Raw genomic sequence first — 26,489 nt, forward strand, 5'->3', positions numbered from 1 at the left:
TCAATTGCAGCAATAAACTGCTGTTTACTGGACTCCGCACTAACAATCAGAAAGATGTTAAATAAACAGACAAGCATTTATTTGTAGGTCAACTGAAGTTAAAGTAATGACTAAAGTGTCCTGCACCACTTAACTTCTTTAGGAACACTTTCATTTTTAGACATCTTGCAACATAAGTTTTCCAATATGATAAAAACTCTTCAAACTTCAAAAAGAGTATTTCATTAACATACAGAAAGGCTTCACTTTAGTACATCAGATTATATTGGTGCATTGAGAACTACTTTTTTTTTTTTTAAAGTAATAATTTACAAAACATGAATTTAGAAATATTCAAGTTTCACCCCAACAGGGCAGCAATGCAAACAGTGAATTAAGAGGCAAACTCCGTTAGGTGCACCCTCTGTGTGGCCTGGGTTGCTATTATACATGGACATTATTGTTGGGGCACTAGAATTATGTGGGAAAAGACAGCCAAATTATGCGGCAGGGTTGACTAAATTCTGCGGCTAGAAAAGGAAAACTATGCAACACATTTAGTAATAGTATTACTTCATTATTTTGTCTCTTTACACTTGTTTACAATGTCTGGACATAGGTTGCAGCTCATTAGCAGGACAACTAATTATTTGATTGTGCGGCCGCAGTGATTTTCACAAAATTATAGATTTGACGCATTTGCCACATAATCCATCACCTGCCGCATAATCTGCAGATATTAACAAAAGTTACAAAAATGCAGTGACACATGTTGCTGCGCAGTGGAAGACCCTTCAGCATAGCCGGACTGGGCAACTTTCTGTAGCTTACTACTACATTTGGGTGAAAAAGGGGTACTAATGAGATGCAACCAATACCCAGACAGGGTTACAAATCTTTACAAAATGAACGAATTACGTAATACTATTACAAAATGTGCTTTATTATGCCGTATAATTTGCCTTTTCTTGCTGCATAATTTACTCAACCCTGCTGCATAATTACAGTTGCCCTGCTAATAAGGTGCAACCTAAGTAAGGTGATGGATTATGTGGCAAATATGCCAAATCTATAATTTTGCGAAAATCTCTGCGGCCGCACAACTGAATAATCTTCCTCTCTCGGGCAGCATACTTCCAGTGGCCCTGTTTAATAGTACCAGTTTAACAACCAAATATAGTAATAAGCAACAGAGACGTGACCAATCAACCTTTGTAAAGGGCCTTCCACTGAGCGGCAACACATGAGGCTGCGTTTTTAGTAACTTCTGAACCGTTTGAGCAAGAAATAATGTTTTTTCAATTCGCAGAGGATGGGATTAAGGGGCAATGAAGCAAAGAATTCTGCACAACCACAAAATTCCAGTGATCTTAATAGTTTAAACAGAAGAGAAGGTTTTGTAGAGCGCACATCCTCACGTTATGTATTTTGAGGTTCTCTTATGCGCGATTATGAAGAAAGAGGAGGCAAGGTACAATAAAACAACTGTGCACAGTCACACAATTTGGTCATGTGGGGAAGCTAGGATTGATCCAAGGTTTTCTGGTTTCATAATGTGCTATTCAGCCTTTAGATGTACATGCTGCGGTTCCCCTACACCCACCTAACACAACTGCACCCCTATTGCCACCATGATGACCTCAATGTGACCCTTGGTCACACCACACACTGCATTTTTTGGCCTCTGTAAATATGTTTGAGTTCCCCTGGCCCAAATTCTAGGAAAGGCCTCAGTGGGGAGGAAATAGGAGACTGTCATCTCTAGGAGGCAGGCTAGAGGCGTGGTACTACAATTGATAATCAACGACCTTCTCGGTGTAGTGTTTAAGGAAAACTAAAATAACCTAACTCACTCTTCACTTCACAATTTGAATATGCCCTTAAGATGACCCAAGATGGCTCCATTACAAATATCATGAGAAGGCCAGTGGCCGTAGACGGAATCGTGTTGGCCATTAATGAGGTCTGCAATAACCAAGGCATATTTGCACACCGACCCCTTTTGCCTTAATTTTATAAAGAGCTGTGTCAAACCATGCCCATAGAGGTATGCAAGAACATCTTTTAAAACTAGGAACACAAGAGTGTACACTGCTCCACAGCGCTATAAATGTTTGTGTTCCATTTATTACCCAGTAAAATATAATCTCACAAAAATAGGTTTGTCTTCGGCACTCTCATAATACCAAGTGCTTCAAATATTCTAAAGACTATGCAACCCACCCCACCCTCAAAGTACTGTTGTCACTGCTATGTAGAACTTTCTGATCAAAATGTCAACATACGACAGAGGACTCTAGTCTTAAACTGAATTTGGTTCTATGCTTACAGCTAGCTCTCTCCTAGCGTTTGGTGTACCTATCCCGGCCTCCTGGTTAGACCATCTAGAAGTTCCCCTCCAAATCATTTTTTCAGAAAGCAGTAGGCACATTGCCACACAAGTATTAAGTCACTGACTGCAATTTGATATCAGATATTGGTATCAAGGACAGTTTAGCGTTCTAGATGACAGAAAAATCCACTGCCAGAAAGCTAACTTAGGGAATATTTGTTACTAAAGCCATACAGATAGTAGCAAGATATTATGCCCATATTCTCCATAAATATTTATGTTAATCATCAAGCACCTAACCAGCCTAAGAATACAAATTAGCTTGCACCTAGACTAACAAACTGCAGTGCCAATTAATTTAACTACATTCTCATTCATCTACTAATACATGCCTCATTTATTCATTGACAGAAGGATAACATATGATGAATGAGTTTAGAGTTAACAAATGACTTCTACCTTAAACCAATGTTCAAGGAATTAGGTCATTTGTCACATATTCTGAAAGAGAATGGGTTGGAGACGTTTGGCAGGGGAGGGAGGGAAAACAGATGTAGGACATTTTTTAAACGGAGTTTTAAATTAAAACTTGATCCAGTATATAGAGCTGGCTTAAATGCTCAACACTAATAGATGGCAATCCTCACCTGAGTAAGTGCAGTGACTCTGTTTTCACTCGGAAACAAAGGGGGATCCTCTCCGACCTGGAAGTCGAAGTATACGGTTTTGTGTGTGAACGTGGAAAACTCATTGCTGAAACAGAACTTATATGTGCCATTTCTAGAAGCAGTAAATGTAAAGCTGTCATACTGCTTCTTCATCTCTTTGTAGAGCACTATGCCATCAGGGTCCTCCAAACGGCAGTCAACATCATAGTGGCCTCCAGTGATCACCTACAGGGGGAGAAAGAAAAAAAAACACAAGGCTGGTCAGAGCCTCAGAACAACAGCACAGAAGACATGGAGCTGTGAAGGCCAGGCCTGCAGAGACCTTATTTGCACTGTACTACAGAATATTGATACAACACGTGATAATTGATGATGCATGAATAAAAGATAAGGCACAAGTTACAAGTAAAATGGGTTGAGTTGGAATGTGTGGAGGCCCACTTCTGCTGCAAAGTACCATGATAGCACAAATAGACAAGTGTATAGCGACCTTAACAATTAGGCCTTCCATGCACCAGATGTAATGTTTGTTTAAAATACACTACATACCAGAGAACATAAACCACCAAGCACCTACTCGTTGCAATAGAATGCATCACCATAGTGCTCCACACTTGCCAGCTATATTTCAAAAACATTCTTCAGGAGCTCCGTATCAGGTGTATACTCCCTTTCCAATAAGAAACAGTGCAGCAGAACAATGAACGGACAAAATGTATTATACATGGGTCAGACATCAGTCCTTAAAAGATGTGAAATGTTTGTGACACTTCTAGAGTGAGAGCTCCGTTTGGAAAAGTGTTGATTCTTGAGAAATCCATGTAGACATGAATCGGTCTAAACTTTAAGAAAACCACTTTCACACAAAAAATAAATGACGCATTCTGCTCAGTTTAAAATTGTCTTAATTGTGTTGATATTACCAGTGGCCATGTACATAATTAGAGAAGGCAAATTCTATTTTACATTGGCAATGGAGCTCTACCAATAAGTGATGTACCTTCTGTTTTATTAGAATCCAAAATGCCTACTTTTTCATGCTCATATACTTGGTCCCTAAAATGTTACACGTCAACTTCGGTACTAACTGTGTGATGGGAATGTCTAAGCAAATGTGAGCCATTGCAACTGTGTGCATTCCATCATTTGTGGATGTTGTGTTACTGCAGCCAGGACCAACCATACATAAATCTATCTTCGTCCAGCCCCTGAGGTTTCCATGACTTGGGCTGTCCACATGAATATGGCAAGTATTTTTACATAAGACAAAGTTTATAAAGCATCACTTTTTAAGGATTGAAATCACAAAATGTAACCAAAAACATACATTTTATATTTTGCACATTTTAAGTAATCAATAGCCAAACTACATACATCTCTTCTTCGGACTAGTCATGTGCCTTCTGTCAAAACATCATTTAATTTACAGTATAACATATTCCAAGCACTAGCAAATAAATTGTTAGGGTCAATATTACCTCCAAACTCCTACCTCCTATGTGAGGACCCTGCACACCTCTAAATCACAAGTCGGGACATTCATTACTTTACTAAAACAGCACACACATCAGCCCCAAAATTCAGCCCAAGAAAAGACGGCAGCACCCACATTTAAGTAGCCCAACTGTCTCTCCTAAGTCAAGAAGCTTCATTCCGAAGTGTAGGTGCTACGGGCAGCATACGATAACCCAAGAGATGGGCTAATATCCATATAGGGGAAGACATGCGGATTATAAGATTTTATTGTGTTGCTCAACCTATAGACCGTTGATGCCTTCATGTTTTGGTTCCAGGTCTCAAGGTTGCACTCCACATCCACAGGCAGTACTCCTCCTGAAATGTGCTCTGCATCTGTACCCCAAAGACGGAGTCTTCTTGCTTTAGCCTTACTCGGTGGAAGGACACTTTAGGGATACCTTGGTCTACAGATTTCAGGCAGGAGACAGGAATTCCATTTTCAACATATACAAAGATGGCATAGCCTTCGGCTGGCTTTTGTGTGGGGGTCTGATTTGCACAGCTTTATTTTCATTACGTTTGCCTGCTACTGTTGGGATAAGAATGTCCCTTGAACGACTCAAGTTAAAAATATAGAAAGGACCACGGCCAAGCTACAGTCGGTCTCACACACTCTGAAAAAACAGGTTGCATTGCTACAGGCCACCAGTCACGCATTAGAAATTAAGCTTGCCAACTACAATGGGAGATCGCGCAGCAGTAACATCAGAATCCTATGTGTCTATGAACGGACGGAGGAGCTTGTGACGGGTCACCTTCAACCAACGGGTCTATCAAAATGTTGCTCGATTAAAAGGGCCCAGAGGGTCCCTGGGAGGTAGCCCAAGGCCTGGATTGCCTCCGAAGCCTTTGTTGGCCAGATTGTTCAACTTCAGAGATGGCCAGATCCCCCCCCCCTTCACTTCATGCCATTACCAGCGAGACTCAGGGTTGACGTGGAAGGAAAGACCTGTTTTGCTGATACCCCAGAGATGGCACGAGTGCCTCGAAGGCTGGAGATTAGTAGGAGGATACAGCCCCAGAGCACGCAGAGAGAAACCTCACAAGACGACTCTTGGCCACAGTGGAAATTATGCAATCAACCCAGGACCTATACACCCAGAAGACGCAGGAGATTGACCAGCGCCAAAGAATCAATCGAGAGGTGGACCGGGGCAGCCAGATACAGACGGTCCCAAAGTACCCTGGGGGACGAAGCAGTGGGATTAAACAAGAGACAATATCCTTTACATGCTAAACTAAACCTTTGCAGACATTGCGTTATGCGGGGGAAGGAGGGGGCCAATGCGGCGTAGGCACTAACCCCCCCTTTCTCTTTCTTCTTGTAAACTAGTTGGGAATGGGGAGACAGGCGCTCTGCATAGTTGGGGAACCAGGTCGTTCCGACGCTGAAGAGCAGGGAAGGAGGGAGGGGCGTTGTTGGTTTGCTGTTAGTATACGTCTAAAGGCAATACAGGTATAATGGACGCAAGGCATGAGAGTCGAAACTCGCCTTGTAAATCAGCCGATGCACGCTCAGAGTACAGCCTCCTGTAACACCTTAGAAGGGGTGGTGACACTTTAGGGTTGACATCTAGAAAAATCGAAGAACAAACTTACAATGGCGCACGCTAGGGACGTAAAAGGGGAGACACTAGACAGACTCAACACTTGGCAAAATGGTGACGATGAAAGATGAGGGACTAAGACTTTTATCCTGGAATGTGAATAGGAGGGGAGACAAACTTAAACGAGGGATTGTTTTGCAATATATAAAACGACTTTCCCCATACGTCGTCTTACTACAGGAAACACCTGGTGGATAATACATGCAAAGCCTTAACGCGGTGGGGAAATAGACTAGTAGCCCAGTCTGGGTACACCACCAGCTCCAGAGGTGTGGAAATACTATTGTGGGGCACCTTTACCCTGACAATAGAACAAATCTGGACTGGCACACAAGGAAGATATGCAGCAGTGACTGGAGTGTGGGGAAGTCACCCCATCACTATTGCAAACATCTACATTCCTCGTGCTCCGCAATATAGCATTCCAAGACCTAAGAGGACGGTTTATGAAATTCCTGGCAGGGAGGCTGATAATAGGGGGAGATTTCAACACATCACTGTCTTGACCCCTCGGTCGCAACGCCCCCCCCCCCCCCCCCCCACCACCACCACCACCACCACCAGCAGACAGCAGAGCATCACAGTTCTCTGAATTTCTAGAGGCTATGAGTCTGGTAGAGGTCTAGAGAATACACAATCCAGATCGGCGACAATTTACATTCCACTCTGGGGCCCATAATAGATGGTCTCAAATAGACTATCTTTACTGTAGTGGACCAGGTGGCACGATTCAAAGAGATATGCCACTTGGACGTTTGCCTGGGTTGCATGATCAAATGCATACAACTTCCGGCCGACTTTTTTTTTTTTTTTATAAATCTTTTTATTAATTTTAAACAGTGTTACAATACATGCCAGATCATCTTTTCAATTAACATGCATGACAATTCACAATCGAACTGCAAATCCTTAATTTCAATGTTTTCATATGTCTTTTCAATCGGGTCTTTCTCTAGTTCTGTTTTCTCCTGCTAGTTCAGAGGATGGGGAGACTCAGATTTTCTCCTCTGTACGAGTTCCATTTTCCCCATTTCTTATCCCACTTTTTAGGGCAGCCCCTACTTTTAAAGACCTCCTTCTCTGCTACCATACATTTATTCATTTTGTTCACCCAATCTCTTTGTTGGTAGAGTCCCTACTCCCCATCTCATAGCTATACTACATTTGGCTAGTGTAAGCCCCAGGGTGACCCATTGTTGCTCAGTGCTAGTGAGATCTGTAGCGTCCCATACATTGAGCAGTCCTAGTTTGGGTGGGAGCGCGATTTCGTAGCATATTGAGTTTTGCATTCGTAGTGTGATTTTCTCCCAGAATGAGGATATGCTCCACAGCACGATAGAATGTGGCTTCCTCCGTACATTGCCGGAGACAGCATGCATTTTCCCTGCCGGATGATTCTCATTGCAAAATTCTGGATCCTCTGTAGTTTGGCTAGCGAGGGTTTAGGCAGGCCCAGCTAAAGGAGATTGCAATAGTAGATCTGAGAAAGGACGAATGTAAAGAGAAACTAGGCATGCAGAGAAGGCAAAAATGTTCAGGAAAAAAAGAAAAAAAAAAAATCTACAAACACAAATAGAAGTACTCGGAGGAAACAGTATTAATCATTGTTATCACAGAAATATCTTGAAACAGCAGGCTTTTTGCCTTGCTCGCTGGAGAAAAAGCATCTCCCAAGTTTAGAGGTAAAATAGAGGTCTGCCACCGCTGAATAGTGTTTTCTACCAATAATATCACTGTATTGTTTGAGAAAATTATGACATCTAGAGCTAGGCTTCTAACAGACAGGATTTTTTTTTTTTATAATAGGATTGTGAGGGGGGGGCAGGAGAGGAGTGGCTTGTCAGTCATGACAAACGTTCAGTTTATTAAACGTTCAATGGTTAATTTCTCGATCAATTATGCCAACGGGCGGACATGGATGGTAAATATTGGGGGGAGAGAGAGGGGAACCTTGTGGGAGCCAGCCAGAAAGACAACCAGTATGGTGGAAGGGCTACCAACTGAGTCACTCCTTCGAGAAAGGAGGAAAACCATGTTGGCACTGAGCCTTGAATGCGCTCTGCAGTCAGGTGACTTGGAAATATCTGATGATCCACTGTATCGAATACCACTGACAAATCACACCGATTGAAAGCAGTAAAGTCGCCTTGAAGAAGGTTCAGCGTTCAATTGCAACAGACAAAGCAATCTCTTTTCCCCAACCAGGGAGGAATCCAATCTGCCAGGTATCAAGTCAGTTACATCTTCAAAATTGTGGGCCAGCTACCTAGCTATAATCCACTGCGAGTTTCCCAAGAGCAAGTAAAAGGATAATAGGGCTATAATTATCAGTTAAGCTGTGTTTTATCCAAGCTGTCATTTTCGGTCTGGTGTTAGATAGTACCTTTTGAGTTAACTAAAATTATATGTACGACATACTTACAGGAGTTTAGCCTGCCCTGTTCACCCACTGGTCTGTTTTTGTGTCATTCACATTTGAAGGTTCTGCCCACTTCTGCCATTGCCCAACTACACTGCAACTAACGGGAATCTGCCCTTTCACAATGAGAACATTTAAATACCAGGGGCTACTGTATGCACAGATTTCTCTTTTTGCCATTTTGTTTTTCTCTTTTAGAATTAGGAGACTCCAGTAGCTTCCGCCAGGTAGAATTTCTTTTGTATACACTTGACTAAGCCTTGACTGGCATCATTAGCTCCCTATCGAACTCCAGCAACAATCTAGCTTAGGTACCCTGCATCAAGGTTACGTTGGGAGTAGGCTCTTCCATCTTAAGGGAGGGTGTTTTGTTTACACCAGTGTTACAGCATTGGGGGCGGGGAGAGGTCACTGACAACACAGGCTTCACCAACAGAGCCTAAGAATAGAACTAGTTGCTTAATATGGGTACTTTCCTGACAGCAATTGCAGGAAGCCCATTTCACATAGAATGAACCCGAAGCTCATATCTACCGAAAGCCAAATCAGCAGACAGCAACAGTCCAGATAAGTTCTGAGACCTTGCATGCAGAAGTATGCAAGACACCACGAATATCTTCCCAGGGGCTGGTTCATTAATTTGCTTTGAAGTCCGACAATTCATGTCTTTACGGTATTTTTTAGATCATCTTTGTTTTTTTTATTTTATGTATGATGGAAGCAAGCTTGATATCTTAATGGTTCATTACAAGCGCTTTAAGAGCAGTCCAAACTCCTGTTCTTTGAGATTACAGGTCCTATAGCACTATTAAAGTTGGACTAGGAGGCCCTGTCAGACAGCATGGTACAAGCGAGTGAGTTTGTTTTTAGGTCTCGCCTGACCCAGCGCATGCGCTGGCCTGGCGAGACTTTTAGTGAGGGCTTAAAAAAAATGCTACCATGGCCTGCCTACAGCTTGCGTGCATGTGCGCGTGTTTACGAGCAGAGGCTCATTAAGCGCATTGCGCGCCGCGCTTGATCGCAATCATTTTCGCGCCTGCTTCTCACACCAGTATCTCTGCCACTGCTCACTTCTGCCTGCTGCTGACTGTGCCTGCTGTGTGTGTACCCCTTGAAAAGGAGACTGCTCTGGAAATCCGCTTTCACTTTCATGTTTAATATGGAGCTTTCTGAATGTATCCTCCCCATCACACACCTTCGCTCATTTTAGCATTGAATGAAAGCTATGGTATTTTTAATAGAATGCATCATTTTTGTTATTTAAGTTAAACAAATATGTGCCTAAACGTCTGTTCAGCCCATTGCAATACTATTTACAGTTCATTTTTACATGGATTCATCCTGGTTAAGATGGCTTCCAAGCATGGTATTGTTTGGTGTTTTGTGGCTAACATTTGTTATAATTAATGAGCTAAATACCACCATTCAGCACACAAAGGTCAACGTGTAACTTTTTAAGGGCTGGAATATTTAAATAGCTGTGAGGAGCAGGGGGAGGCAGAGGGGCCCGGATAGTGCTGAACCGGTGATCCAGACATGGTCCTGCAGTGGAGCAGCTGCAGATTAAACCGGGCCTAGCGAGAGTGTGGGAAGCAGTGACCGGTGTGAGTACATGCAGTGAGCTCCCCTGACACCCTATCTCCCGTCACTTTCTCTTCTAAATCGCTATCACACTATCACTATCTGTCCTTATTCTCCGTTCAGTTATTCATTCAGTCACTATATTCTTTTCCGTCTACATTTCCCACTCTCCCGTGCCCTCTTTCTCACCCTACTGGTCTTTCCGCCCTCCCACGATCTCCCCTTCCTTGTCCTCCTCTCTACTTAAATGTGTCACTTTATTTTGTTCAGTCACTCCATTTTCTGTCCCTCTTTCTTACTGTGTATGCATTTATTCCTGTAATTTTTTCTTGTGTCATCGTATACTCTCTCCATCACTGCGTCTTCCTCTCCGCCACTAAATCCAGCTGCCACTACTGTTTATTGCTCTATCTATGGCCTCACTTCTCACCATTTTCACTCTTTCCCCAATACGGTCTCTTCATCTTCACCAGGATCCCTCTGTCCTTTAAGCGTGACCCCAGATGAATAGCAGTAGTATAGGTCCGTAGGAGCAGAAATGGGGATAGTGGGGGGCGGGGGGTTTGTCCTACTCCCAATGGCAATGCCTAATTTGAGGCCATTCACGCTATCTGGTAAGGCCCCCTCTGCCCTCCAGTAAACCGGAAATGTATAACAGTCCAGTTACAAATGATCACGCTGAGCTGCTGGTGTGGATTCCAGGCAGGGAGATCAGCGTTCAAGGGCGTCTAGTACAGTCTCTGTTCAGACAGCATCGCCCCATGTGTTAACAGAGTTATCTCTTAAGAAGTCTGCATTACATCCGGAATGTAAGGGAACGGTTTAGCCCCGTCGTGGCACCTTCTAAGAAACAAGCATTGGCATAGCCAATAGGTCTCGCCTTAGGGATCTTATTAGTGTTAAGCCGTGCAACAGTTAGTGTTGTTGCACCAAGGAAATTGTGCTGCATACCTAAATACTTATAAGGTCCCAAAAGCGAGACCTATTAGCTATGCCAATGCTTGTTTTTGTAACTGGTGCAGCCATAATGTGCTAATGTGAAGTGGTACCCGTTTAGAACGCATTGCACTTGTGTGAATTAAAATGAACCATTGGCTACACAGGTCTTTAAAAAACGTACAAGAGCAGGTAAAGGAGTCACCACAAGCAATTTTGGCCAGGGATTTGCCCCCTCACTCCTCCCCTAGTGCGGATCTTATAGTGCGATGTTTATTCACCATGGCATAACTAATGTTTGCGTTTCGTTACAAAGACCAGCAATCACAACCAAAGTCCCACTCCCTGGATTTGGCCAGTTAACCTAATAGATGCTGTCATGGTAAAAGAACATAGCCTAAACGCATGGGGACGAAAAGTGTATAGCATCTTTAAAACGATGACGAGGCGCCGAAGCGGTTTTCTTAGGGTACCACCCTACTCCTTGCCTAAAAGCTCCGGTTTATAAGTGGCTTGGTGCTCTTGGTGGACTAGTACAAAATAGCTCATTACCTGAAACTCCAGAGTGCACTTGGTGCCCTGAGCGATATCTTCATAGAAGCACTGCTTGGCGTTGTCAGGTAGCTCAAACGTGATCTCCGAGGCAACAGCGTAACCCAGAAAAAGAAGGAAAGAGCAAACGAATCTCCATATGGGCGCAATCCTCAACAGCATCATAGTTACCACGTTTAATGCTTTGATATGAAGAGCTAGGAAAGGAAAAGCCAACTGTTGTAAAGGGTGTATCTAAATCAAACGTCACTTGACATTAAACAAAAATATTTACAGTATGCATATAATAGAGTTCAACCTGATCTAACGGCATTTTCTTCAATGGTCACACAAGTATATGTATACTCGAACACATAATTAATAATGATCTTTAACACATGGTGCATTTTAAAGATACATTGGTTTTCCAAACGCGCTGTTCAATTCAAACACTAGTACAATAGACAACCAGAAAATATTACAATAAAGATAAGACACAGACGATGAAAACCGTGGCGCACAAAGGCAGCCCACCCAATAAATATATATACGAAGAAAAATTGGGGGTGTATGGGGGGGTCCAATGCCGCTCTTTTAGGGGAGGATCAGTGACAAGAGGGAGGAGTAAATAGCAGGTTGACTCAGAGAAGGGATGCATGATTTGGTGTTCAAAGGGGGCAGGTTCATGCGATAAGAGATGGGTATATGGGCAATGCCTCACCCCTTGCAACGGTACCCCGGGCGCTGGTTGCAGCAGATGAGACGGGAGCCGGAAAGCGAAAGGCTTCCGGAAGCGCTAAACAGGTTCCTGTATACGTGGATTTTTAGTGCACAAGTGGAGTTTCTGTCACTGAAATAGAAATGAGACTATAAAAGTAGCCTCGAAGCCCTCCATGTTAGAGTCAGGCTTGTTCGTCGAGTGTTTTGTGAACGCTTGCATCGCGGATGTAGAAGTGAAAGTGGGACGTTCCTCACCGGAAAACGGCCACTTCAAGGTGCCATACGTATTATTGCATACATTACCCACGACAGGAGTGGGCAGCGTTGAGTGCCTGTGTAGATGGCAGCCATCTTAGATAGGTAGTGTTTATCATACCTTACCTCATGCAATTACCTAGATATATTTTTTTAGCCTAACAGCTTGTGTTTTGGGCAGTGGTCGAAGTAGGGAAAAAAAGTAGGGGAACTGTGGGCGGAGCATCAGGGGGCGGGAATATTCCAAGGATTGGGTCAGTGGGCGGAGTCAGAGGTGTGGCTAGAAAGCAAGGTTGCCAGATTGGGCTATTTCCCGCACAATTGGGCTACAAGGTTGCCAGATTGGGCTATTTCCCGCACAATTGGGCTACTTTTTTCCCAGTTGTGTGGGAAAAACCCATGTCTGGCGGGTGGCTACTTTTTGGGCTGGTTTTGTGAGGTTGTGCGGAAAATACTGGCCTTGGGCGGGCGCCCACGCTCACTACCACTATCTATGCACCTGCGCGTTGCTTCTTGCATCATGCCTCTCTGAGTCTCTGTCTCTGCCCCGCCCCCGCAGCGTCCCAGCCAGGCCAGCAGTCAGCAAGCATTGCCCACCCACCCCCCCTAGGCCCCTACCCCCCTACCCTGAGAGAGGCAGCACTGTCTGCAAGTGACGTCACGTCGTCTTCAGGCCAGGGCAGCCAGCCACACACAGCAGGCAGGTAGCATAGCAACTCAGAATTTGCCAACAACGAACCAAGCCAGGCAACGCAACAATCATTGGTCAATGTTGCAGTTGCCATTGCCATTGGCTAAGTAGTTGACTTGACTACTATACTAGTTGTTACATTGTTGCTGGTGCTGCCTGCGGCTGCCGGGCCTGCGTCACGTGCCACTGCCAGTGCCACACCAACTACAAGTCTGTCTGAGTCTTCTTCTTGTGTGTTCTGCATAGCAGCACAGTGCACACACACTCTACGGACGTGATGTCACACACCACCTAACTTTTACCATACCCCTCGTGGTGGCCGTGGCAATTATTAGCCAATGTGGGGGGTCTCCTGGGCCGTCGTGGTGTAGCGCGCGAAAACGCTACCAATGACGGCCCAGGGAATTAATTTTAGGTCAGCCCCCGCGGTTCCCATAAATGCGGGGGCTGACGTGAGTACGAGGCCGAGCACGCCGGTCTTTTCGGCGGCGATTGCATGCTGATGACTTCTGTGTGCAGTGTAATGTTGTTGAACTTCTCTTCAAGTGACTTGACTGAGCACGAGACGAGAGACTGAGAGTAGAGACGTAGACTGACTCTCTCTGACCCAGGCAGTCACCCCAACAGTACTGTGCTGCAGTAGCGTCGTGCGCGCAGGGCCGCAGGCCAGGCACTGCAGTGAGAAGAGACGTGAGAGAGTCTGAGAGGAGAGAGAAGTCACTCACAGGAGTCCGGCAGACGAGTAACTAACGTCGACGACGACCCGTCATCAGCAGGCCCAGCCGCCCGGGCCCAGGCCCAGGCCCCAGGCCCACCGGTCCTCGCTCCAGCTCAGCCCTCAGCCCCGGTCACTACTCCAACCCCAGGCTCAGCCCCAGTCACTCCAGCGCCCCCCACCCGTCACTGAGTCCAGTCACTCAGAGTCCAGCCAGCCCCGCCAGCGGCCAGGCCCAGTCACTGCCACCGGTCCGTGCCTGCCCTGCTGCCAGCAGTGCCGCCAGCCTGCCAGGCAGCGACGCGTACGCGTTAGTGTCCAGTCTGCCAGCCACCCACCACCTGTGACCGCGTGACTCACCAGCGACCGCCGACCAGGTAAGTGACAGCAGAGGCTCAACTAGAACCAAATTTCGGGGGGGGGGGCTGAGCAAAAATTTCGGGGGGGGCTGAACTTTAAGCAATAGGCAGAGTGGAGCTGCAGGGGCTCTTAGAAGGGGCGAAACAACAGCAAGGCCTCAGTAACATGCAAATGGTCTTTTAAAGACCTGTGAAGTGCTCGGGTGCGGCTGCTTTTTTGCCCGGGAAGGTGTCTCATCCCGGGCTGCCACACACGACGGGGTGGGGGGGCTGAAGCCCTGTGAGTCCAATGGGTGTTGCGCGCCTGAGTGACAGTGAGACTGACATCATGATGACACACAGACACAGTCGTGTTTTAACGGCGCGCTAGTGCGAAAGTCTTTTTTGGCGCCTCATCAATGACCTCTTTTTTCAGCAGATACCATTGCTACCAACCTCCTTCATGTGTGTAGCCCCCCCTATTTCATTTGTTGTATAGCGCTATTCATATCAGTGTAGGGTGTCACACAATATACAGAGACAATGAATCATACAAGTATGTCATTTAGTCTATAGGGAATGTCACATAGTCAATGAGGATTACAAGGTGTAGGAATTAAATGTCATCCATACTGTTGGGCAGTATATTTTGAGAGGGTTTGGGCTGGGAAAGCACAAACTCGAAGTTTAAAGCATACCCAGTGGTTGGGGGTTGGCTTTACTAATAAAAATGTATATCGGCCCAAACTCATTTGAGCAACATTAAAATAATGAAAGACTATATAGCTATATAGTAACACAAAAAAAGGTCTAACTGTACCATCCATGTTTGTATGCAGCTCTTTGATGACAGTTCATAGGTCACTGTCCTATGTTAGGATTGTAATTTCTGTACAGTCGTGTTTTAGCGGCGCGCTAGTGCGAAAGTATTTTTTTGCGCCTCATAAATGACCCAGTGGTTGGGGGTTGGCTTTACTAATAAAAATGTATATCGGCCCAAACTCATTTGAGCAACATTAAAATAATGAAAGACTGGGGAATTTCTAACTATATAGTAACACAAAAAAAGGTCTAACTGTACCATCCATGTTTGTATGCAGCTCTTTGATGACAGTTCATAGGTCACTGTCCTATGTTAGGATTGTAATTTCTGAACTGCAAGTAACACAAGAATCTCTGTGACAAAGGCAGTAACCCACTGAGCTATCCAAATAAAATGCAGCCTATCTGCATTTCAAAACTACAAACGGGCAAAGGGCTGCTCTCCAGCAGGATCATTACTCACCAGTTCGCTGGACATTTTTTATTGTTGCCTTGCATCCATGGCCATGTTAATGATAAAAACTATTTAAATGAAGCTTATGCAAAGTATGTGCCTTGCTGCTAACACCCTCCCACCATCTGTATATTGAATAGAATGTATATTTGTCATTAAAATTGGTTCTGATGTCGATTTGCGCTTAATTGGACACTTGCTAATTTGGGCTGGTTTTTGGGCTGGAACTGGTCTGATTGGGCTTGTTTTGGGCTTGTATTTCAGCTGCATTGGGCTTGGGACTGGTCTAAAAATCTGGCAACACTGCGTAGAAAGAGCAAAACATCCCAATTTTTAGTCTGTTTGGCATTTCACTGACGAGTTACAGCTTATAATGTTATTTAATGCAACCAATAGATACACGTTTATTTGAGGTTTAATAGATGAGTTATTGACATTAAAATACATTTACAATGTGGGATACGTATTCAATCACAGAATGTCCCAAATACGCTTATAGGTGGAATCATAAGCCATTTGTGTCCGAGCCATGCAGTTTCTTTCATCAGCACTTCTCCACTCTTTTTTCTAACCATTTCTGAACATAACATTTGGCTTTAGATTCGATGACAGGAAGCCCCACGTGTTGGGGAGCACTGTTGATGACATCATTCTGCGCCCCACGGTCAATGCAAAATTGTATTCATGTGTTGCAACATGCTTCACGCAACATGTCATGAAGCCAGCATTAGATGCCTCTTAGTTTCCTGTTATTGTATCTAGACCTAGCACTCTAAAACAACCCAGACCTGTTGGTTTTGCAGATGCTTTTAGCAGTATCTGATGAATGAGATACAACTATTTTATGAGTAGTTTGTGTAATTACCACTCAAGTTAGATAGCAATCAGAATTGCAAATGCATCAATTCTGAAATTATGAGACTCAAACATTGGTAGAGTCAAAAATAGGTAGTGGTCCTCAGATTATTTCAATCAGCTATTTTCTCCCCTACAGGCTACTATCCTCTGCAATCACTATTAGGCACCTTCCTCCTTTGTCTCTCCATGAGCACTGTAGGTGTCTAGGAATACCACCCACCAGAGACTGCATGAGAGAAGTTCAAACATGAATGGCAAAATATCCTAGTTTGCAAATGTTTTCCACATAATTATAACTCTGCTGTGTTTGCCACATAAAGCACCATCTGCTTCCTAAGCTGATGGGTTTACCTAAAAATTTGTTTGTATCTCAAATGGATCAAAACAACGTGACTTGTGTTGCTGTGAAGTGGAAGGCCCTTTACAAAGGTTGACTGGTCACGTTCTCAGGGCTGCTATTAATGAGGCGAAAGCTTTGCAGAGACTGTTCGTAAGTGTAAAAATGTAAAAATAACAAAGTATCAGAAAATGGACCACATTAAGCTGCAGTCTTTCTTTGCTGCATAATTTAGTCAACACTGCAACATAATTTTGCCCTCCATTACTGCGTAATTGCAGCGGCCTAAAAGCAGGCAGCACATGTTAAAAGTGCTTGCTGCTTGAAGCAAAGAGACACCGTGAAGTTTGAGAACTTAGTGACATATTTACGGGAATGGTGGTGCAACGCATCAAGTTACTTTGCTGTGCTGCCCTGCTTCACAGGGAAAGGGCAGAAATGCACCGTCTTTATCCAATACGGTGCATTCCTGCCCTTTCCAAGTGTGCTGGTGCCGTTTCGTCAGCCTAGCGCCAACGCAGGCACCCTTACACCCTGGTGCAAGGGTACCTCCGTTGCATGCAGCATTGTTTTTGTGCACAAAAGCAAACCTGAGAGGCTTTTTCCTCTTTGTATGAGTGCTGCACATATAGAAAGAGGAAAACAGGGAGAAATAAAGATTTTTCTCCTTGTTGTGCCTCCCTTGGGGAGGCGTAAGATTTTGAATCAGTCCCAGGTTTACAAGTCCTTGAGAGTTGAGTGGGAACACCCACTGCAACGCCTCCCTTGTGGCAGAGTAAGTCAAAGCAGCAATTTGCGCTGTGTTGCATTACTCCATATTTATGAAACCATACAAAGCCATGCAAAGTGGCTTTGCGTGGCTTCATAAATATGACTTGCAGATTTGTGACGTGCATTTACCACGTTCCGTGGTGCAAGCATGATGCAAGGCCCTTGTAAACATGCCCCTTAATATGGTGTGCATGCAAATCCTGCATTGCCAATCCCTGGTGAGTTGCATTAATACTGCTGGAACAAGGCCAATGTGTGAGGCGGACTGGCCTCAAGGATCCTGTGGCCTCAGTGACAAAGTCACTGTTGTTCTAGGGTGTGCTGCTTCGTAGGCCTACCCGCAAGACTGTAGGTGAACTTCAGTATGGATTGTGATGGACAGGCTTTCAAGGTTAACCCATAGTGGTCTCCGGTAGGGTCCACTTGCTGGTGCTTAGAGACCAGGGCTTCTATGGTCTAGTATGGCCTTCTAAGGTCTAGTAGGGGAATGTGCTCCCTCAGGAGAGTGGTCTGGTGGACTGGTCATGAAGCCCGATTTCCCAGTTCCAGATTTTGAAACTCTGGCCGTAGTGCCACATCCTATCCTCCCTGAGCACCCTTCTGTCCTACTGAGAGACACTTGCACTGCCTTCAGCTACAACCCAATTCTGCCCCATTATAAACACCTGGCTGTGACTCAATTCAAATTACGCACTGCCTGAAAAAAGTAACAACATCCTGGAAAAAGCAAACACTCATAGGCACAGGAAGATTATGTAAAGCATGCGAAATATAAGCAGGAACGACATGGCTACTTTCGTTTTTACACTCCTTGTTTAGAAATCAATGAGTGTTTTTTGCCTCAAACGTTGAGGACATGAAAACTGTGCTCTTAGTGTACACAGGTGTTCCTTTGGTGTACTCGTGGACAGCAAGGAAGGGCATAAGCAGGGCTCAGAAGAATAAGGGATTCTTGAGGAAAATCTGATCTGACTCACAGAAACCCACAGGGCTCCTCCACATTCATGTAAGCCAGCTAGCTGCTCAAACATCAACATTATGTATTCAAGTGTCCTGCTAACTATACCCTTTGAACTGTCTGGCTTGCTAACTCTCCTACCCACAAAAAACTTGAAAGAGCTCTTGAGGGTAAAAGGCAAAATTATATTTTCATTCGGGCAGTGAAGGATACATCCAACTTTATTTTTTGTGGTGACACAATCGTACATTAGTTAGGCTGTAATGCATTGCTAAAACAAAATCACAAACCTAAGAGGTCCTAAAGGCAAGACCTATTGGCTTTGCCAATGCTTGTTTAGATATCTCATTTGCTAAATGGGGTACTTTTAATTTGGTGCCAGATAGGGCCAAACTGGGAACCCAAGGCAGCCCTGGCAAATTTGTGTCCATCCCCTGCACAGTGTGATGCATGCGAACGCAGCAAGCAAGCCTGATGACTGCAAAAGGGACACGGGGAGAGGGTGTTCTCTCCCCTAGAAAAATGTGGAAAAAATTACATAAATGGTGCATTCTACAACACATTGTATTATGTATTCCATTGTATTAGCTTTAAGAGAACAGTAAATGATGACCTTGCGGTGCACCAGGATACGACAATCTTGTTGGGGCCCATCAAAGATTCCCTCACTATCACCCTCCAACAGCGCCCCTCATCTCGCCACTGGCTCTCTTTCACATGTATTTAAATTGTTTTATAGTGCCTCTCATACCAGTGAGGGACTTGGAGCACTTGACATCATGCACACATACAGAAACAATTAATCATACGTGTGTAAATCAATGTTTAGAAAATGTTTACAAGACAAAAGGGGCTACAAGGTGTTAGGATTCACATGCCATCAATTCTGGTTGGTATTTTTTTAAGATCTGGAACACAACCCGAGGGTTCAAAATGTAACACAATAGTTGAATTTTCTAATAAGAATGTATTTCTTCCCAAACAAACCAGTTTTAGCAGTATTAGGATAATGAATGACTGGGGAAAAAACATAACTTCCAAACCCTCACCATGCAGTTTGCATGCAGCTCTCTGTGACAAAAGCAGTAACCCACTGAGCTTTGCCCATTAAATACAGTTCTGTGATTTGTATGGTACAGGTTCTTTGCAGCAGGCATTTTAACCCTCTGCGCTACAATGGATGGGTCAAAACTGGCAATAGACAATACTCCAATCCCTCTCCAACAGGAAGATCAACCACCAGAGATATAAATCTTGACTCTTTTATTGTTGCCTGAAATCTGCTGGGTTTAGAAGGAATCCTGCAGTGATTTTTGCGTTTTTGAGAGTGAGAAGTGAGTCATTGTGCTGGACAGCCCTGTGGGTTTTGTTACTGGGGGTCGGTTTTGCAGCCTCCAGTAATAAAACCAGCCTCCCTTCCGATGCCCAGTACACCAGCCCGGCCTTGGAGCGAGGGCTTATTTGTTTTCACAGTCAGACCCTGGATGAGGTTCACAAGGGGCTCTGGTGCTCGGGTGTCACAGAAATGGACACCTCGGGCTGCTTTTATGTTATATCCTTAGAAAAGGGTAAACAGTATTTTCAAAAAGACCACATCCCTGAACATAGACAGAGAAGCAGTACACATTTTATAAAATATAATACGGAAAACAGCAGATAAGACATTAAACATTTTCCACATTTATTTTTAAAAAGCACCAAGGTTTGAGCACAGTCTGCCACGAATTCCACATGTAGTCCTCTTCCTTTCCGTGTGGTATTGTCAGTCTGGGTGAGCTGGAAAATAAAGGGCAGATGAGGTCAAGGGCAGGGCCGCCAATGCGTCCTAATGTGTCCATTGTATTGGTCACAGTGGGGGCAGGCAGGTGGCCTCCTCACTAAATGAGGTGTAAATCACTGCACAGCCGGGCCCATCAGAGGTAGCCGGGTTTTTGTGCCGATTGATTGCTCCTCCAGTGCACCACGGCTCCTACAGTGTTGCTGGGCAGGTCCCTGCCCACAGATACAGTGGGGAAGGGGGAGGGGGTCCTGGCAACTGCAGAGGCTTTCCTCGCTATGCAGCACACCGGCCTGGATGATCCTGTAGTTTTTTTTTTAAACTCAGAGCATTCCTGTCGTCCTGGGACGCATTTTTTAAATGAAGAAGTAGGGGAACGGACTTTGTTAAATTAAATAAGTAGGGGCACGCCGTGCCCTTCCATTCCCGCCCACTTCGACCTCTGGTTTTGGGTTATGTTGGTCTCCAGAATATACACACTTGAACATTTGAGAGGGCGTGGCTTAACGGCTAGGTTGGCTGACTCTAAAACTGGGGAACCACGTTCGGGTCTGGGGGTGACTCAACCATCCTGTTATTCCGTATAAATCACTTAATCTCCCCGTGCCTTAAAAAAACAGAAGCACTGGCATAGCCGATAGGTCTCGCCTGTGGACCTTATAAGAAATTATTAAGGCGATGTCTTCACCTGTATTTAAAGGAGCTGTTTAGGTGTTAACAAATTTAATATAGCGTCCTTAATTTTAGTTTTTGACCTGACTAAATAAAGTAAATACTATTATTGGGTAATTGGAAGTATGTGGTTAGTAGTGGCCTAGATTTCAAGAAACTGAACGCACAAATGTAGCACTACTATTGAGTCCTGAAATGGAAAACCCTTGTTAACAATAAAGTACAGGATGCTCTTAAATCAGAGAGGTCTTCAAACTTTTGTAGGTTGAGCCGACCCCCCAGCTGAATGTTTTTTAGATGTCGGGCCCCCACCACCTGACAGAAATTTCTGGAATCTGGTACACTACATAATCGACTGCCACCCGCATATCCCGGGCCATATCTGGCAAATAATGTTCAACACAATACGAGTGTTTAGTAAACTGCAGGTTTGTGAGTGGGTGTGGTTAAATGACAGAGGCTGTTTATACAGCTCAAAAACAATTTTCCAAGATAAAATGTGCACAAATTGTTTTTACTAGGATGCTTTATTTTACACAAGACATAGATTGATAATAACACCACCAACATTAATGTGACAGGAGTGCCTGTTTATCACCACAGAGATGGTCAATCTGTGGATGGAGTTTTGCTACTGCCATCCACAGGCTGTGCTCCACATCCACTAATTTTACAGCGAATAATATCTGTGATATCCTCCAATTTCTCATATGTAACGGCCCGTTTTGATTAAAAAAACTTTTTTATGGTTGTTGCATGAAACAAAAACATTTCTCTGCAAATGGTAATAGACTCTCTCACATCAATCACATTAAAAACAAGCATTTGAAACGCAATAGGTCTCGCATTTGTGAGAGTTAGAGCTATTGGAGTTGTAAATGGCAATGTGCTTTTTTTATTCAGTTTGGTGTGGAGTGGACGTATGTGGAGTGGAGTGCAATTATGTGGGTTGGATTGCAATTGTTAGTTGTGGAATTCTGTGTGGTGTAACAATCCGAATGAAAACAAAACAAGCAAGACCGGAGGGGTGGGGGCGAAGGGGTCAGCAACATGGAAAGTGGTGGGTGGGAGGGGAAAGCAGCAACCTGTGTAAAAAAAATGCCCTTCAATTAAATAGCACTTGAATGAATGCGCAAGCGAATGGACACCAATTAAATGTAATAAATCGGTGCCTGGTCCCTGCGCCAGAGAAAGGGATGGAAGTGATGCATGGGATCTGGTTGCCATTTAGGATGCAGTAAAGTAGAATGACAGAGATTCCAACAAAGGGCTAAGCAATGGCCAGGTTGCCAGCCCTATATTATATACAATAGAGGTAAGCCCTCATGTTCTGATAAGTTACCAATTAATATAGGCTACACTCCCAGAGCTGCCAACTTTGGAACTGAGAATCAGATTGATTCACAGCATCAGCTGAATATCCTGTGATTGTGGGCAAATCACTTAATTTCCCAGGGCTCACTCAGATTATTATCCTCCTTACGGTGATAAAACTGGTACAGTTGAGAGTAGAAATAATAACGTGATATTAAATGTGAAGAGTACTGAAATTGCTTTTAGTGAGCCTCTACTTACAAGGAGATAAAATATCCCTGATTTTCAACAAGTATTTTTCTGTAAATGTGTGCTCTAAGCAAACACGTTTAAGCTAAAGCATCCCTGCTAATCTACCTTTCCGTATTTAAAAGTGAAGAATTAGCGCATTATTTAGTCCAGCAGCAGGCCAGGCCGCACAGGGCCTGTATATTAAATGGAAAAGGTGGCGCTCTGGTTTGGTATTGTGCCCTGTTTAATGTAAAAAATCACAAAAAGAAGGCGGGGTATAATTTCACGAAAAGAGGTGGGGTACAATTTCCATTGTGTAATGAAAAATACTTTACTGGCAGTGCTACAAAAAACAGATGAGACGTTATCTTAACACCTTATGTTTCTGGGGGCAAATCACATAATCTCTCTGTTACCAAAAAATATATAATCTGACACTATGCAGTGCAATCTGGTACTCGTGTAAAGTGCTCTAATACCTTTGGTGCAGTTTTGCGGTATATAAAACTGTGATGAAAAAACAAAGGTAAAGAATGGACCGGGAAACTTGAGTGCATTTAATTAAGATGCCAGCTACATGCCTGCAATTTGTAGGTGGTTACGTAACATCTATAAAAATTTCTGAACTGCATCTATCTGTATCGAAAAAGTACATTAGGGATGGTATATTGTAACACACCAGTTATGCACTGTCATGGGGAGTGGCACACATAAAAGGTGAATCAAATAATACAAAAGGCACTGCTGGCAGCTGTCTTTTCGCTGAACTCATTACCGCGGTACTGTTGTGTATTGCAGGTAGATAAACTACCATTTTCACTTCAAGTAAGTGATTAAATTACACTACTTGAGTCAACAGCAATCATTTCCTGTCGGCAATTTTTGATAAAACTCTCCTTTAAGTAATTTCAAACGTTGCGCCACCATGTATTGAAAGAAAACAAAGAGTGCAAGGTCCGCAAAATGAGCGTTAGACCTTCCCCCTGAGTGCATAGCTCCACCATGATGGGAAGTTGCATTCTGGGACTTGTAGTCCTGCTGTTTAAATGGGATAAACAGAGTGCAATATAGAAACCTGGTCTGGATGAACCACTATTTAATGGATCTAGGAAACGTGAGCACTACCTGAGCCTCATAGTCAGTGAGGATTAAATATTAGGTAGACACAAAGACACAGGCGAGGGTCAGATAAAAAATGAGCTATTCAATGAGGTTTTAACAAAAAGGGTGCAAATACGCTTGCTAGGCAATGCTAGCATATGCAACTACATGGAAGAGGGTACGACAAAAGCTGTGTAAGCGTCTGAGTCACGAGCCGGAGGTTGAATAATGCGGACTCAGCTTTTAATTAAAAAGCACCCATTGCACCGTAACGTATTCAAGACATATTAAGACATGTTTATAAAATCCTGTGCGGCTCAACAACCATATAGTCTTTTTAACAGGAGTTTAACAGCATGTGTACTTTGTGTACATAAACTTGCTGGTCTAGCCCCAACTAAAACGTGCAAACATGCTCGGAGCGCCTGCAACGTAAACTCTCCCCCTACATTTAAAAATAAAACTGTGACACAAGGAAAGCTCGTTGCGTTACAGGAAGTGGAAATATGATTTTATAAATCGATTGCATTTTTCGTCGGTGTAATTTTTTTTCCATATTATCAAATTCCAAATTTATCAGCGAACATTCATGCTCTCCAGATTTAAGCTTGTCAATTGCTTCATGTCCGTGACCCAGACGGGATGTTATGAACACAAGAGCTGATTCATTTGCGGCTCGGGGAAGATTCATGCAGTGACACTTTGTTAACACCGAATAGAGAATAGTACATTTCTCCGGAACCCAAGCTTACTTGTTAATCCAGTGGTTACTGTTGGTTTTTAGTGTGGGGAGGGCAGCGCGAAACCTGAGCTACTCTGCAGGGAGGGGGGAGTGACAGCAGAAAGTGGGGGGGTGGATGGTTGTTAAAAATATTGAAACCATTAACAGCGTGGCGCTCATGACGAGCACCGTGCTGATTATGTATAATTAACATCGCGGTGCTCGTAACAAGCTCTGTGCTGATTATGTATGCATGTAGGGCCTTAAAAAGAAAGTTCCCCTCAGACACACATTACCCACAAGAGAGGATGAAAACTCTACTTAGGCTGTGCTGCTTCCGGAATAAACGGAAGTGAGGCATCGGATCTACAGCCAATAATAAGCCCTCTAAGTAAACCAATGCCAGTGTTTACAAATGGCAGGCGGCAGGAGAAATTCCCCAGCAATAGGCGGAGTTTCACCCCTGGTACAGATTACTTGATGTCTCGGAGAGACAGCGCATGCGCGCTGCCTAGGCGAGACCTAAAAATGGTATTCACAATTATTACAGGCCATCAGGGCAAAAACAGAGCTGTCTCTATCAAGGGGCCCTCTGAAAGGCTGGATTGCAGTGCTTGTAAATGTGTACTTTTGTACTTTAGGACGAAAAATTGATGGGGCATCGTGCCCTTATTTGTGTACAGGGGAGCAACTAGACCCGATCTTCGGGGGTGGGGGGGCTAACACTCCCAACCAGGGATGGCCATAGCACTGGTCGCACACAGTGCAACAGTCTTTTTCGGTACCCCTCCTCCATTTCCTCCTTCTCCATGAATTCCCTCACTACCACTCACCAACAGTGCATCTTTCTGACAAACATTTAATTTTTTTATAGCGCTACTCATAGTTTACTCACACTCAGTTCTTTGATCTGCATGGTACACGTTCTTTGTAGCAGGCACATTATCCGTCTGCACTGTGTGGGTGGCCAGAGTGCCCATGTGAGTGCACGGTGAGCCATGCGAGTGTGAGAGTTGGGTAAGAGGAGTGACTGCATGGTGAGTGAGGTGACTATGAATTTGGGTGCGGATGTAAGTGCAGAGTGGGACACATGAATGTATGGTTAGTGATGGGCTTATTTGAGTGAGATTGCAGATTGAGCAATGAGGGGGACAGGTGAGTGAAGTGTCACATGAGTGCAGGTTGAGTAGAGTGCTCGTGTGACTGCTGGGTGAGGTACAGGGCGAACAGCGCAAGTGCCTTGTGAGTGCTGAGTGATCACTGTGAGTGCAGGGTGAGCAGGCTTAATGGTGTGAGCGCATGGGGATCAGTGTGAGGGCATTGTGATCGCTGTGAGTGCAGGTTGAGCACGAAAGTGAAGGGCGAGAATGAGGAGAGAGTTGTCTGAATGCAGGGTGTATTCCCAGACACTTGAGGTTACTCAGCATGTTATTGATAGCGGCATAGGGTTTCGGATATGTTAAACTATTGCTATTATGGCATTAACCAGGGATCGAGGGTGGAGGAAATAAATAATGTGCTGATCTTGAAACGAACTTCCAGTTTGATGATTAGGGTTGCCAGCTTATTATTTGGATGTCCCAGGCGGTACACAAATAAGCAGTCATCTAAAGCTGGATTTTCAGTACTTATCTGTGCGTACTTTGAACAGCAAATATAAATAGAAAGCACCTTTAATTTTGTTTTAGGGCTGCCTGAATGATCCATGACTGATAATTAAAGGGAACAAAGACAGAAAAGTCACATTACAAATGAATACATACTTCTTTATTTATTAACCTGTATTAAGTGTCAAGACAAACAATTTGCAGGCTCTTTAAACAACACATGGCTGGCATTTTTATTTTGGCAACTTGAAGCCATTTCAGCCCTGTGGACGTTGTGCACCTGTCTGTGTAATTTTAAAAGAAACGTCTCCTTTCTGGGAAGAGGAGACGGTTAAATTCCTAGGGGTGAAATGATTCAGCTGCAGTAGGAGGCAAGGAGTCTCCTCTGCTATGAAACTGAACACGAAGGAAGAGACAGTCCAAAGTGGACTGTGTTCGTTTGCTTTCAGTTTTAGCAGAGGAGACTCCTTGCCTCCCACTGCAGCTAAAGCATTTCAATTGTAGGAATTAACCAGCTCATTGGATAAGAGATTGTTAGGGCAGTTTGAGCAAGGGCTCTGTTGTGGAAGATTATTT

General features: G+C 44.1%; 1 protein-coding gene across 1 annotated transcript in view; it reads right to left on the reverse strand.

Moving 5' to 3' along the window:
* TMED7 (transmembrane p24 trafficking protein 7) overlaps positions 1-12,529 on the reverse strand; it is a 60,037-nt gene extending 47,508 nt beyond the window's left edge. The window contains exons 1-3 of the mRNA XM_085632638.1: positions 12,293-12,529; positions 11,593-11,789; positions 2,959-3,204 (exon numbers count right to left, since the gene is read on the reverse strand). Of these exons, the coding sequence (XP_085488764.1) occupies positions 2,959-3,204; positions 11,593-11,757 (411 nt within the window). The 5' untranslated portion in view covers positions 11,758-11,789; positions 12,293-12,529. The remainder of the gene's footprint in view (positions 1-2,958; positions 3,205-11,592; positions 11,790-12,292) is intronic.
* Between the last annotated feature and the right edge of the window lie 13,960 nt (positions 12,530-26,489).

Source organism: Triturus cristatus, chromosome 2_1 (genome assembly GCF_964204655.1).
Source record: "Triturus cristatus chromosome 2_1, aTriCri1.1, whole genome shotgun sequence".
In the NCBI taxonomy this organism is placed as follows: domain Eukaryota; kingdom Metazoa; phylum Chordata; class Amphibia; order Caudata; family Salamandridae; genus Triturus; species Triturus cristatus.